A 15,071-nucleotide genomic window follows, 5' to 3' on the forward strand; every position below is an offset into this window, starting at 1 on the left:
GTTGAGACGTAAGTGCAGTGTTACCTTGGTGTGTTCTTTTCTTACATTATAACTAACAAAGAAGCATTAATGACCAGATAAAAATGCACAAAAAATCAGCAAGAAAATTTTGAATACCAGTATCTCTCTGTAGTGAAGAACATCTTCATTCTGTTGGAAATAACTTTTCTTAAGGCACTGTAAATCATTCTTCCACACCAACGTTAAAACACTTCCATTTCCTAGGAGATGAATACTACAGGAAGACATAACACAAAAGTATTTTTGTGGGATATTAATGCATTTTATAACGTTACCTACTCAGATGTCTTCATCATTCACAGATGGGAATGATAAGATAGCACATAACAAAGAAGGGTGATAGATAGAAATGAGCATGACAGATTTCTTATACAAGATTTTAAATTTAGCATACAGATTTATAGCACAATACAACACTAACAATCATTTTGACACATGCACAAAAACCAAACAAACATTCCATTACACAGACAATCTGATGTCTTTTATTATGGGCAGTAGTTGTGTTCATTTTGAGGTGGAAATTATAGATCACTGCAACTGTAGCTCTCCTTCATTATCCTGCAGTTGCTGAATTGGGGTAGAAACTGAAATTGAAGTGTCTTACCCTGGTCCTACACATTGGTGCTATGGACAGTACTCCATCCTATGAGCCAATGCACTTGACTAAGCTGGCATCTATCACCTTATCAATGGTGGGAATCTACTGGCAAAGCCATATTGAAGAACTTTTTCCTAATATCCAACCTAAATCTCCCCTTTTGAGTTTAAAACCATTACTCCTTTTCCTATTGCTATATGTCCTGGGGAACAGTTCTTCCCTAGCTTTCTTATAGGCACCTTTCAGGTACTTGGAGGCTGCTATAAAGTCCCCATAGAGCCTTCTCTTCTCCAGGCTGAACAAGCCCAACTCTCTCAGCCTGTCTTCACAGGAGAGGCACTCCAGCACTTTGATAATTTTTGTGGCCCTCCTCTGGACACGCTCCAACAGGTCCATGTCCTTCTTGTGTTGAGGGCTCCAGAGCTGGATAGAGTACTCCAGGTGAAGTCTCACCAGAGCAGAGTAGAGGGGCAGAATCACCACTCTTGATCTGCTGGCCACACTTCTTCTGATGCAGGCCAGGATGTAGTTGGCCTTCTGGGATGCAGATGCACATTGGTGGCTCATGTCCAGCTTCTCACTTGTGAATACTCCCAAGTCCTTTTCCACAGGGCTGCTTTCAAGCACATCATCTACCAACTCCTAATTCTGCTGGAATAACAAGGAACTCCCCCATAGGGCTTTCATGAGGGCTGTGGGACCAGAAGGAGCCAATATTCATTTAGATGATATGGCATTTCTAGAGCGCAAATAATCAGATAGTTTGCATCTTTAGTAAGCACAACCCATCAGAAATGCAGCTACTCTACCAATATGGGTGGGTGAAGGAGTATTCACCATCCAAGTCACTTACCAGCTGTGCTTGCACAATTTAGACATTGTGCTGCACATCTAAGGTTGTGCAATGTTCTTGATTTCTCCTGCCTTCAGAAAACAAGGAAAAAAACCCAAACAAAATGTGCAAATACCTTTTGGGCATGTGAGGTATTCCCTAACTCATGTCATGCTTAATAACCCCTGGTTAGGATTGTACTGAAAGGCAAAAGCCAGGCTTTACTGATGTTATATTAATTTTTCCACAAACCCTCAGGAGAAACACCAGTGACATTTTTCATAGAAGGGGGGTCAGCACCAGGATGGGTATTTTTATTGACTAGATCTATTGATTCATAAGCTAGTGTAATTCACTTGTTTACTCCAGCATTTCCCTGTGGGCTCGTTTAATGGAGAAAACCTCTGCGTACGACTAGCAGAGTTTCTTTGGACTTTTATGTAATTAGGTTAAGAACTTTTGTTTTGTTTGCCTTGTTATTGTTATACTTATTGTCAGAGATAATGTAATGGCCAAGTTTCAAAAGTTACACAATAAAATTATGCTGCCCCATCTCCACAGAACTCACAGCTGAAGTGATTAAAGAAAAATATGCAACATTTTATATACTCAGGTACATGCCCTCTAAAAAATCCCATTCTTCTTGGCAGTGGTGGTTAAGACAGGGACAGTGTCAGGTTTCTTGAAGAGTTGCGGGAGGAATCCCTCATTTTTGTAGTATCAGGTCCTGCCTGTTGTGTGGAGGGGCCTCTTCAGTAGCATGAGGAACACTGGTAGCAGGTTAAGATGGCACATTGGTCACTGAACAAACTGGGAATTGAGGTATGACCATTGATTGGGTCTCCATGTTGAATTACTCACCAGATGGCATCACCCTTGCTGCATCCATGCATCCTGAAAAGGCCTACTGTGGGCCAGATGATAACCAAAACACGTTTGAGGGAGCTTAGCAGAAATAAGACAGTTTCCTTCTTAACAACAGGCTGCAGAGAAGGTAAAGTAGGCGACAAACCCCCATCTCCCCTAAACCCAGGAATGGTGCATTACTGAGATCTTGCAGGCCCCATAGTTAGGGAGTTTGCTGCTTAGTTTAAACTGTGCTGTAAATCAGTCTTTCTGGATTGCAAACTAGGATTTAGCAGGACAACAGGTACCCAGCTCCCAATCTAGGTCAGCGGAATGAGCTCCCTTCTACTGAAATGACCTCATTGCTGGGTTTTCATCAGCTTACACAAGAAAGATGTGGTGCAATATTGTATTAAGATGCCAAGCTTTTCTTTGCAAAGAAAACAAAAGAGCATTAAGATCTATTACGTATAAATTGATTAATTTGGTGGCGTGAGTTATCTTTTGCCATCTGAAACAGTTCAATATCTGCCTTTAAAGGCAGTGGCAAACTGATCGGCTGCAGGCTTCTATGTTGAAGTCATCCAGAAACCTTGCACAGGATGACTAAACCAGATGTTATTTGCTTTGAAATTCAAAGGAAACTTTACTGTCGAGGTATTTCTTAAGAGCAAAGCGCAGGATGATTGACTTTGCACACACACACAATGCCTCTTACCTTCAAGGTCAACAGGCCAATTACCTAATCTAACAAGAAGACACAAAAACAGCTTTGCAGAAGCAGGATTTTGAGATTATAGCACTACAACACAATGGCATTTGTAAAGCTAAACATTTTTCCTCATAGGAAACACAGGCTTACCCGTTCTGATTTTGATCTACACCTTTCCTGCAGCATATGAATTTCTTGGTCCCAATAACTAATAGTTTGGGGGTTTGTTTTTTTTTTTTCTTTTTGTTGCTAACAATAAAGTTCTTGATCAAATATAAAACTACACTAGATAGTAAATTATCATGATTTTAAGAGCAAAAGGATTTATGCAAAGTATGTAGTGAGACTACTAAAGCCAGGAGGAGAATACAGTGGAATTTCAAAGCTAGTGCTTTGCCAGTATAACTGTAATATGTGAACATGTAAACTCATTGCCAGTGGATGAAATAAAGGAGGGGAAAGCTATGAAAAAAATTAAATTACATTATTTTAAATCTAAATGAAAACTATGCAAATTTAAGTTCCAAAATTCTTCTGAGAAGTAAGTACTGGTATGCAAATTTCCCCACAGAAGATAAACTCTTCTAATGGAAGCCTTTGCTAAAATCTCTGAACTCTTTAAATCAAAGTAAGCTTCTTAAAGCATAAGCAAATTCTCCGCCAGTAGAAATCTCTCCAGCTTTAGCCTAAACTGCATTCCTAGATTGGACCAAAGCCCTCGTGGCTGCAGCAAGCTTTATATTCCCTTACTCCCAAGCCTAAGGGACGTAGTCTCCTTTTTCTGACCTACATTAAGCATAAGACACACGAAGTGCTATAAGCTTTCAGAAAGTAACTCTCTCACTTGCATCTGCTTTACAGTAGACCTTTCTGTCAGGTGTGACTGAACATATTACTAGTGAACACCCGGGAGGAAAAAATTATTTGGAGCTAAAATGTTAAGTGCTGTAAAAAAAGTGGCAAATCTAGATTATTGTAGATTTATGTCTCGCTGGAGGTATGCTAAGAAAATTGTAAGGTAGCAAGCTGCCAGTTTCCTTGGTGATCCGCACTGGATTTACATGATAGTGTATTGAGAACAGCGACGAGCAGCAGCTGATTGTTGAAAACCTGATGATTTTGGAAGCACTTTGTATTTGAGTTCTCATTTCAGAATAATTAAATGCTGAGAAAAATATTTTCAGTGAAGGCAAAATTAGAGATAGGCAAATCTGCAAGGACTCAGCTGCATAACCTAGGTTTCCTAAACTTAGATTATCTACTCAATTGGATAAAGTATGTCAAAAATTGCTAAAATTGCTTGTATGAGCTAGTCTCCAAGGACTAACTTTAACAAAAGTGCCATGATTAGGAGATGCTTCTGCTCTGAACTCTAATACTGAATACTTTTTATGTCTACAACACTATACAGAAAACTCAAACCTCCCTGGAAGACTGGACCAGTATTTTCAGAGGGCTGGAGCTCCAGTTTTGGAGCTCAGCTTGCCATTAAGTGAGAGATGACTCAGTGTTTAGACAGGTTTGGGGTTTTTTTTTTTTTTTTTCAGTTGGAAAGTTGTTTCAGGTCAATTAATTTTTTTTTTAAAGAATCTGAATTTTACCAAAATAGAATTTAACAGCCTGGTCCAACATCACTAAAATTTATGCCACTCACTTCAAGCATTCATCCAGAAACATTTTAAATAAGTCTCTGCTAGAAGAAACAGGGCAAATGTGAGGTGTCCTTTAATGTTACATATCTGGTGTTACTGCTCTGGTCAAGAGGGAACAGAGAGGGGAAAAAAATTTGCTCCTTTAATTAGTTTCCAAAGCAACCGAAGTGGATCTTACTCTTCTGAAATTTACCTGAGTAAAATAAAATCTCATTTTTAATATTGATCTCAAAGGCAAAAAGGAATAAAACTACTTGTATGGATTATTAGTGCTTTTATTAACAGATTAGGAAACCTCAAATTGCAAACATCTTGATCTATCCATAGAGAAAAGTCTTACCAAGAGCTTATCTGCTAAAACACCTGCTTAGGTTGCACTGATATTCCTACACTGCATGTATGCAGGGTTTTTTTTTTTCTCTTTCTTCTCTATCAAGTTATTTTAAATTAAGATACACTTCTGCTAAAGTCAGTGAAAGCTTGTATCAACCATGTCAAGGAGGCCAAGATTCCAGCAAGTTGAACTAAGCATAGCAAGAAAAACCAACTCGATCTTGCTTCATTAGCCTGTGCATGGGAACATATTTTTCATGCTAAAGAAAATTAATAGGAACAGCAAATACTCTAGGCAAATTTAGGCAAATTCCACTGACTCCTGCATACTTCATTATAAAACTAATAAATAATCAAAACTGAGTAATGACATGTAGAAATATTTATAGCTCTCTTCTTTACTCTGTCATTATCTGAGGCTACAGCAGAGTTTCCCATATTTGTGTGCCACACTAGCCTTGATTATGTAGGAGAATTCAGGAAAATGATCTGAATTAACTGCAGGTGTGACTCTGGAGTGTAATAGTAAAACTCCTTTTAATCCTGTGTGGACACTGGTTGAGAACTAAGGCACCTCTAATTTAATTTTGTATACTTTACTTCAGAAGCAAAGTAAAGAAAGTGAAATCAAGGTCAATACAATAGTAAGACTATATGTAAAGAAGTAAATATAATCAACCTTTTTAAAGACTTCCAAAGTGTAGCAAGCAAGATTCCTAACTGCCAAACGCTTCATTCTCAGTAAGAGATTCACGTGCAGTTTTATTGAGGTGACAACTTGCTTGAAAATTATTTTGAATTTTCAATTTCCATGAATGACAGTCCTGTGCTACAGAACTGTATGGGGAATATATGAGTATAATTTCATGAGCTGTAACTCTAACTCCATCTGTCACACAATTGGCTTGGCTTTGTTGCTTAGCTAGTATTTTGTTACTTTTTTCCAATTCCCTTCAAACTTCTAATTTCTCAGTGCATTTAATTGCATTATTTTATTTAACCAAAATTCTATGGCTACATAGTATGCTTCTGCACTATATATAATTCTTTACTTCATTGAATTAGAAATCAAGCATATTTCTCAGATTCTGGCCTCACTATTCCACTGGTGTACTCATACTCACAGATTTTAGACTGCTGAATGTTTGAAAGGACAAGAGATTATGTGACTGCATTTTATAATGACAATAAAATTTGAAATGCTTCATAGTTTAGGCTAGACCTTTATCTGCCAGCAATAGAAAATTAAATTACTAGAAGTCCAATCATCCTCTCAAAGTCCTTGCTATTGCAAACACGTACTGGGGTGCTGGGCTCCCTGCTTGTGTACAGAGGTGGCTGGAAACTAGAGGGCTCTTCAGATGGGGAGGTGGCTGTCCTGTGGCAATATACAGGGGGACTTTATGCAGCACATGACATTGTTCCACCAACAGATTGTTTTGGGTAATGTTGTCCCATGTTATCTTTCCCCATCATGACATTAACATTCCTAATTTTTGTTCTGTTGGTTAAAAGCAAAGTTCTTTGCATGTTTGTTTTTTGTTGTGTTAGTTTTCTTTATTAAATAAATAAAGAAAAGGAAATAATTTTTATGTATTATTGTAAGGAGTTGAATCCATAAGGAAAACTCATGGGAGAAAAGCACATCAGGTTTTGTAAACTCCAAAGATGCTGATACAGCCTCCTATGTAGGAAGCTGATGCTGGCAGGATATGCCAGGGGAAGTATCACCCTGAACTTGCCCTGTGCCTTGTTTCTTTTCTTAAACACCATTGTCAAAGACAGGATGCCGGGGCACATGTACTCTAGGCTTGATTCAGCCATGTTAGAGCAAGCATACCTTTACTGTTCCAGAAGGATGTTTGTCTTTTAGCAGTATTGCTTCTTATTCACTGGGTTTGCACCTCTTCTCTTTTCCTCATAGACATGGCTAGTCTACAGTTGAGCCATAAATAGCCCTGCACATTTCCTTCTTTCCGGGGTGAGGAGATTAATTTTCTTTGTCTCCAGACAGAAGAATGGTATTTCAGTGTCCTCTCAATTTATGTGAAGCAATGTCTGCAACGTCTGCCTGCCTGCAATCTGAGCTAGCAGCAGAGAAAAATAAAAAGTATTTCTCAAAAATGAAGGTTTCATATCACATTGATCCTATAGGAATAGAAATCAAAACCCCAACAGCACAATTGCTTTGGGGGAACAGGACATCATGGAACTGGAAGATTGTTAGGAAAAAAACCATAAATGAGGCAACATCCATGTTCCTGTTCTTCTGTAGGCTGGGTAAAAGCTTCTGGAGCTTTGTAGAGTTTGTATCACTCAGATGAGAATAATACAAGGTTTTGAACTCTTAAAAAGCCATCTTTGTAGCTACACAATCCGTGACTCCTTGTTGACAGTTCTGCAGCAGTACTTGCTAGTGTAGATGTGGTATTTCAAAAGAAAGTGGGCTAGTGGATAAATGGCAAGAATGCAAAGTCAGGAAATTGCTGCTTGCTTAGTAATGGATTTGACAAAGCTTGCTAGAAAAATCTGTGTATTTTGGCTTCCAGCATATGTGTGCATATATATATATATACTTTATTATTAATCATGATTTGTTGTTTGATTCCAGTAATAGCAAACTTTGAGAAAGAGGAAAAAAAGATAAGATGGCATTTCCAGCTATGAAGATGTTATTTGAGAAATCTGTTGTCAGGATTAATTCACTAATATATAAGTGAGTACATTCAGATCATTCCACTGAAGCTGCACTATAAAGGAAGTACGTAATTTGTTTTCTCATATCCGAAGCCCATTTATTAATATAGCAACTAAGGAACATTTTAACCGTCAGGAAAGAAGTTACAAATAAACACAATTCTGTCTTAAAGCGCACATGACCTATAAAAAAAAGGCTTCCTCACTGCAGAACAGTATTTCAGTCTTGCTAGATTAAAGAATATTTACTCTTCAAACACATTTTCATTAATGAGCACTTGAGAAGTTTATAACACAATGGGCAGAAATGACGCCTTCATCAGTCTCCTCCCTGTCACGGCCAAAGTGGCCTTTCATGCCACCAGAAGGAGCAGACTCAGTGGGGATGAACCTGCCAACTGCATCATCTGCTTCCCGTTCCCCATCTTCTCATGACAACAAAGAGAGCACTGGTGAGCAGCATCCATTGCTTCCCTCAGCACATTCCAGCAATGATTGATGGTGTTGGGGGCTGCCCTCCTCCAGTGCCCTTGAATCTATTCTTGAGTCTGTGATACTCACACACCTTCCCTTGAACCTTTCTTGCCTCCTGGAATCACTTTTTGTTCTCCTTTTGCTTCTTTTTTCCTCTAGCCCTTTCTCTGCTGAGAGGACTTGAAGGTTTGGTTACGGTTGGGCTAGCACCTGGCTCTAAAATGGAGAATGACAGCTAACATGGTTTAAACAGGACTTAATTAAAACTTTTTAGCTCCTTCCTGCATGGTCTAGTGAGAGCTTATGTGCTCCCTGCATCACTGAGAAATATTTGCAGAATAATTGGCCCCAGGAGAGTCATATACTGGTGTCTTGAGATTCTTCCTTCACAGTGAGTAGTTTCCTTCGTTATCTTTCTGTTGCTGATGTCAACCAGCAGAAGAAGCATTGAACTGGAATGTTTCTGGAGTGTTTTCTTTGCCAATCTCTTTCTTCTGTCTGCCTTTTCAGATTATTGTGAGAACTGGCCTCACAAAGCTTTGGGCAGGGAGAGAATGTGGAGGTAAACTTTGCTGTAGATTTGCACCAAAACTGCAGGTAGGAATTGTCCCTTCAAAGAACACAGATGTCACCTCTGTGATTACCTGGCATACGTCCATAGTGCAGAGATGTCATTCATGGCCAGAGCAGCTGCGCTGGTAGATGATAGCTGCTTGTAGGCAAACTAGTCCCCTATTTTTTCCCACTAATACACATTGTTTTCCTCAAATAAGGGTGGAACTACAAAGAAAAAGGCCCTATCTGCAGTAAAACTGCTTTGCCTGATTGGAGTACTGGTAGATCCGTGACAATATTTCAGGCTGGGACCACCAATTCACCAGGCAGAGAAGCTGCAACCAAAGTTTTACTCTGGACTTAAATAAAATTCTGGTGAGGTTTCTTTAGGTTTAACTCTTGTGCAAATTTGATCACTGAGTAGTCTAGAAGATGATGGATGTTTGATTACATTTACTGTTCCTGTGTGAGTCTGGACAACCTTTCTCAGGAGCACTGTACCCTGTGGTTTCAATATTCAAAAGTTAATCTTGTAATTTTTCATTTTCATTAACTTTCGATAATTCAAAATTGTAAATGCACTAGATTTGTTGAAAAACTGTTTCTGACCAACACAATACAAAACACAGCATACCTCAAAAAATGGAGAACTGCACCCACCTCAGATTATGACATTTGTTTCCCAAAGACAATGAAAGTTTAGTACCTGCTGTCTTCTGTGGGCACTCCTACCCAATGTACCTGTTGCAGAGAACAGCGCTGTTTCATGGTATTTTATTTTAACTCTTTGGTGCCTACGAAATTTTTTTGAGAAAGACTTCAGGAAAAGAAAAGGAACACAAGGCCAGAGAGGTTAGGTAATAGTATACTTTAGCTAATATTCTATTTCCAGTAGAAGTCACTGCCAATTTGATTTACATTACAACAAGGAATCCCACAGTAGAAAATAATGGAATCTGTTCTCATGAAGCTCAGTCATTAACAGCTAGATTGTGAAAAATCAGCATATTCCATGAAATCTGAGCGTGATACATTATATTAGCTTTTTCAGTTTTACCTGTGTCACCTTATGGGCAAATCTTAAGGTCTTTTTTTTCTGTATATTTATCCCATTTCTGCTTATTTATTTCTGGTTTAAAGCACCGTATTAATCTATCTTCATAACAGTATGTCTAGAAGACTTTGTGATCAGTTCTGGCCTTCTATTTTTGCTATGTCATCCCTGGGGACAGAAAATCTCTATAATAAATCATAATGACAGAGTATAAATTAATTTAGCGTGCATTCGCACGCACTGTATCTGCTTCCTCTAAGACTCCTGGTATTTTTTGAGCTGACTTCCAGTTGATTCAACCAGCTGTCATTTTTTTTTAAATAAGTGTATTTTTAATAAGTATTTTGTTTTTCTCTCTCACTCATTTTCTTTGGACAAAGGGCCACAATGAGTATGTTATATGCCAGTCCAGAAAGAGCTTTCCTATACATGTCAGTATTTTAAATTGCATCGGTTTTGTTATCACTAAGAATGGGTTTTGGTTAGAGACAGAAGATTTCATACCCTTTACAGGTAAAGGTAAGGATTTTATTGGTAAGGATTAAAATAGTTGTATAAGAGTTTATAAAATAAGATTAGACCAATTGGGGGTATTTTCTGGCTCCTAAAAAGGCTGTATTTTACAATTTGCTTTAAAAGGTCCAAAAAAGTAAGAAGCAACCTTCTTGAAATTGCTCTAGAACAGCTTTTCTGTAGTAAATGGGACTTGTGCATGTGTATAAGGAGGTGAAGTATTTTATTTGAAAGAGCTTGGACAATGTGGCGACTTGCAGAACTCATGTATTGTAGTCATCCAGAATTTATATTCATAAAAACGGCGTATCACATCTCACAATATGTATTCTCTCATACAGATTACATATGTTTTAGGTTAAAGTATTGCTAGGGAACTGCTAGAGTACAGGGCAAAACACAAGGAAGAAAGTCTTACCATCCCATTAGCGGACTCCATTATTGCTAGTTGCTGAACCTTCCTCCCCTTTTGCGTTTGGAGGATGTGACCCCTGGCATTGCTTATTTTTGTGAACTCTGGTATGTTTACAGCTAGATGCCTACAGCAAACACCTCAGAGAGCGAAGATGGAAAAGGCAAAGCCATGCAGTATTTCTCTCTACCAATTAGAAAGGGAGAATAACTGAGATTAGACATCTAGGCATTAAAAACTTCTTGAGATTTATTGCAGTTTAGGACTCTGCCACTTCTCAACAGGGGTAGGAAGCTAGTAAAGGATACATGGATAATCCACCTCTGCACAGATATGGAGTAACTCCAATACCTGTGCTCTATGTGTATACTGGCATACTGCACACTGGGTAACGGCCCCACTTTCGGGACAACACACCTGTGCCATGTTCTGGCACAGTGCCACAAGGACAGTTTTCACCATAAAACTGCTAACAAGGGGCCACCACAGGAAGAGAAGGTGTCTCTCTAACAGTTGTGGTGCTGGGAAGTGGTGAACCTCAACTTGCTAGTAACAGTCTCCAACAGCTTGGTTAACTGCTCTGAGTGCCAGGTTCAGCCAAGAAGGTTGCTGGTGGTGGTGGCAGCAGTGGTGGATGTGTGGTCTCCAACTCAATGTGGACCACTGCCCCTGGGCTGCTTTTACTTCTTGTTTAGAGCAGCAGCACTGTAACTGTGTTCACTTTAGCACAGCTTGCACGCTCTCAGAACGGGCAGCCATGGCAAAGGTTAGTTTGCCAAGTGAAGGGTGAGAGCCCCTCACTTAAGATACTGATTGTGGCACAGATGAGTGAGGGATGCCATGAATAGTAACTAAGATTTGAAAGGAAAATCCTGAGAGCTATTGGGATAGACACAGTTCCTGAAACCATCATGTGTGCCTGGGTGGCAATATCCAAGGGGCCTGCAGCCTGGGGTCACTGAAGTATGCTAGAGCCACTAAGTGTCATACAGTTACTTGGTATGACACAGGGGATCATCTCTTTATTGCTCTTTCCTACCTTTCCCACTTTTCCTTTCTGTCTCCTGAGAGCCTGGTGTAGTCTGCCAAAAGAACTCCACCCTTTTCTCCCCTGGGTGAGAGCCTGGAGCAAAAGAGCAAAGGAGTTTTTCAGTAGTGTAGTGTTTTCCCAGGTCATGAAGTGGCTGCTAAAATCATATTGTCTGCCTTTGCTTTCAAAACAGCTCAGTCTTTCACCAGAGTCAGAAACAAAGGCTGCATTTTCTGTTACTTCCCGCACCTTTTCTTTCCCCTGCTGTGTTTGTGCCTGTCCCTTAAGGGAAACAGGATCAGTGTTGGGAAGTAAAATCATCAATTTTTCCTCATAATGATATTTATATAGAAGTTCATAACATTTTAAATGCTGTGCAAGAAGTTTCTCAAACAGAATTTCACAGCCTTCCCAGGAACACAATTTAGGGAAACATGACAATGTAGTTGCTTAGAAGAAGAAACTCTGGATTTAAATGTTTTGTATTCTTCTCCATCCTAGTCTGGGGATATCAGCTTCTTACACTGAAAAACTCTTTCGATTAAATTCCTACACTTAATTTTAAAAGGAAATAATACATTTTTAAGCACAAAGTCTGTAGAACAGATCAGCAGAAAATACTATCAGAACATCAGATAGTGCTCAACCATGCCTTGGGTCTTGAAGACAAATAGAAAGTCTGGACTAAAATTCTGACCTCTCTGAATTTAGCTAGAATGATGTACAGTGATTGAAGTAAATCCAGGATTTCATACCAAAGTCCATATTCTTAAGAGAAAATCTACAGGAAAAAAACCCCAAACCAACAAATTAATAAGACTAGAAAATACCAAAGGCACGTAGTTAATTTTGTGTATATTGGGAATGCCATGTGAATTTATTCATGAGACCAAACCTGCACAGGTCCTGTAACCATTTTCAGGATTTAAGACAAATGGTAGAGCTGGTGTTTCGGATAACTGTAAGAAAAATAGTGCAAGGGAGGCACCAGGTTGAAACAGTAGGGTCACTTGGTGACTAATAACTTATTTGATCTTTTCAAGGGTCTAAATGCAGAACTCAAATAAAACAAAACGGTCGTTTACTACGTAAAGTTACCCAAACATGTCAATGTAAATTGGAAACGTTCAGCTTTGCCTACCCAATATTTTTGTTTATAAATTCGGAGGAGGAGGAGTAGGTTATAGAACTTGCTATAAATTGACCAGGCCTTCTGAAGGAAGCCCATGCTAAACCAGATCTGTCTTTAATAACTGAGAATGTGTTTTGTCTCCTACTCTCTTGAGATTTGGTTAATATTAACGCAAGATGTGAAAGGGAATTCTGTGCTTCATTTTTTAGTAGGTTTCACTCTTGCAACAGAAGGGATTGAAAATGAGACAAAGAAAAAGATTCTGTTTGGAAGCTCATTGTAAACCTACATTTTTCCAGTCCTTCGAACGCTCGTGCACTTGCACTATGGGTATCACTATTATTTTGCAAAGTTCATTTCCAAGACAGAGGGCTAAAACTGCACTGGTGTAAATTCCGTGATTTCAGGTTCAAGTGAAGCAAATGTGCCTTTTGTGCAGTTAGGTAATAAATTATATTTACCTACATGGCATTCCTAAGTCATTGCAGAAAATCTTAAACAGTACAAAAGTGAGATTATAGTTAGGGCCATGATGCCTCTGAAGCTAGCTACTATGGATAAGGATGTTTTATGACAGAAAATGTAGCGGTTTATTCATTGCTTTATAACCCTTGACTCTGTGGGTGTCTGTACACCACCGATGGGGAATTAAAGCAATCCCAAGCAACTCCCCTTACGCACGGGCAGCACGCAGAGCAACCTGCTTGTGGGAGCTGGTGTTCCAGCCCCGGGGTGAGCCCTTTTCCAGCTAAGCAGGTAGGAGCACGTTGCAGCTGAAACCACCCTCAGCAAGGCATTGCTGCCGCCTAATCGCTGCTGCTTGTCCCCCGAAGAGATCAGGTCAAAGCAAGGCTTGCGTGTCTTTCATGAGGGATCCTTGAGTATCACGGCCTTTTGCTAGAGAAATCACAGCAACGTTAAACAAACAGAACCACCAAAACCGGCTGGTCATGGTTACTTTCTCAATTCTTTGGACACCTGACCCTCAACTCATGGTTCAAAATAGTGGATAAATGAGCGCCTGAGTGGTGATTTTTATGGAAAAGTATGCTAGTATGTCTGAGGGTTACCTGTGTGACCTGTCCTAGGGAACCTGCTCTAGTAGGGGAGTTGGACTCAATGATCTCTGGAGTTCCCTTCCAAACCCTAACATTCTGTGAATCTGTTTAAAAACAAGAATGATCAAAACACCCCAGCTGACACATAGTGTTATATCCGGATCATTCAGCCACCAAACTGGAAGTTACTGGGATTCACTGGACTCCAGTCGGATACAACAGGGGGTGAGGGGGAGGGGGGAGGGGTGGTTGTGGGTTGTGGGCTTTTCCACCCTGGCTGCGGGGCTTGGTGGAGGTGGGAAGGGGAAGGCAACCGGTGCCATGGCTATGGAGCCTGCCCTTCCTGCCATGCACCCCAGGGGATCCGTGGGCTGAGGAGCCGGCTGGACACGGGTGGATAGGCCAGGACCACCTGAGGTGGTGTCTGGCGCGGCGTGGGTGCCGTTGCCCCCAGCGCGACGGACAGGCCCGACTCCACCGCAGTGCCCCGCGTTGCTCACACAGACATTCTGCGGACATCGCCGCCCGAGCTCCGCATCCGCACCCTCCGCAACACCCGCCGGCCCCTCTTCTGGGAGAACTGGCTGGGCCCTCGGCGGGGCCTTGTCCTTGGGGGGCCCCTCCCGTGCCAGCGGAACGCTGCGGGGGCTCTTTCCCCCCGCGGCGAGGCCGGGGAGCTGCCAGGCGCCCGGCGGCCGTGCGAGAAGAGGGGACCCCCGGCCGACGGCCCGGCGCTGTCAGAGCGGGGCCGGCGCCGCGCCGGTTGCCGTGGTGACGGGAAAGCCCCCCCCCCCCCCCCCGCATCCCCCCTCCCGCGTGCCCCCGCCCCCGCAAACATGGCAGCAGCGGCGCGGCGGCTGCGGACGGCGGCTCAGGCGGGGAGCGGTGGCAGGTGAGGAGCAGCACAGCGGGGAGGCGTCGTTCTTGCCCCCTGCCCGCTGTGCCGCCGCCGCGGGCAGGACCCTCCTCACACCCGGCTCCCTTCAGCCGCCAGGCGGGGCGGCGGGGCCGGGGCAGCAGCTCGGCGGGCCGGGGCCGCCAGCAGGCCGGCGGGCGAGGCGAGGCGAGGCGGTCGCGGGGGGCGGACTCCCGGCACTGCCAGGCAGCGCTCCTCCCTCCCGTCCTGGGAGCCCCCAGCGGGGTGACAGC

At 41.7% G+C, this 15,071-nt stretch overlaps 1 protein-coding gene across 1 annotated transcript in view; it reads left to right on the forward strand.

The window, feature by feature from the left end:
* Positions 1-14,818, forward strand: part of ERICH1 (glutamate rich 1) — a gene marked incomplete at its 3' end in the record, with an annotated part of 150,922 nt that extends 136,104 nt beyond the window's left edge. Inside the window, exon 6 of the mRNA XM_084261167.1 lies at positions 14,427-14,818. Coding sequence (XP_084117293.1) covers positions 14,427-14,818 — 392 coding nt within the window. The remainder of the gene's footprint in view (positions 1-14,426) is intronic.
* Between the last annotated feature and the right edge of the window lie 253 nt (positions 14,819-15,071).

The sequence above is a fragment of the Gallinula chloropus genome, assembly GCF_964237585.1.
Source record: "Gallinula chloropus genome assembly, chromosome: 3".
Taxonomy (NCBI): domain Eukaryota; kingdom Metazoa; phylum Chordata; class Aves; order Gruiformes; family Rallidae; genus Gallinula; species Gallinula chloropus.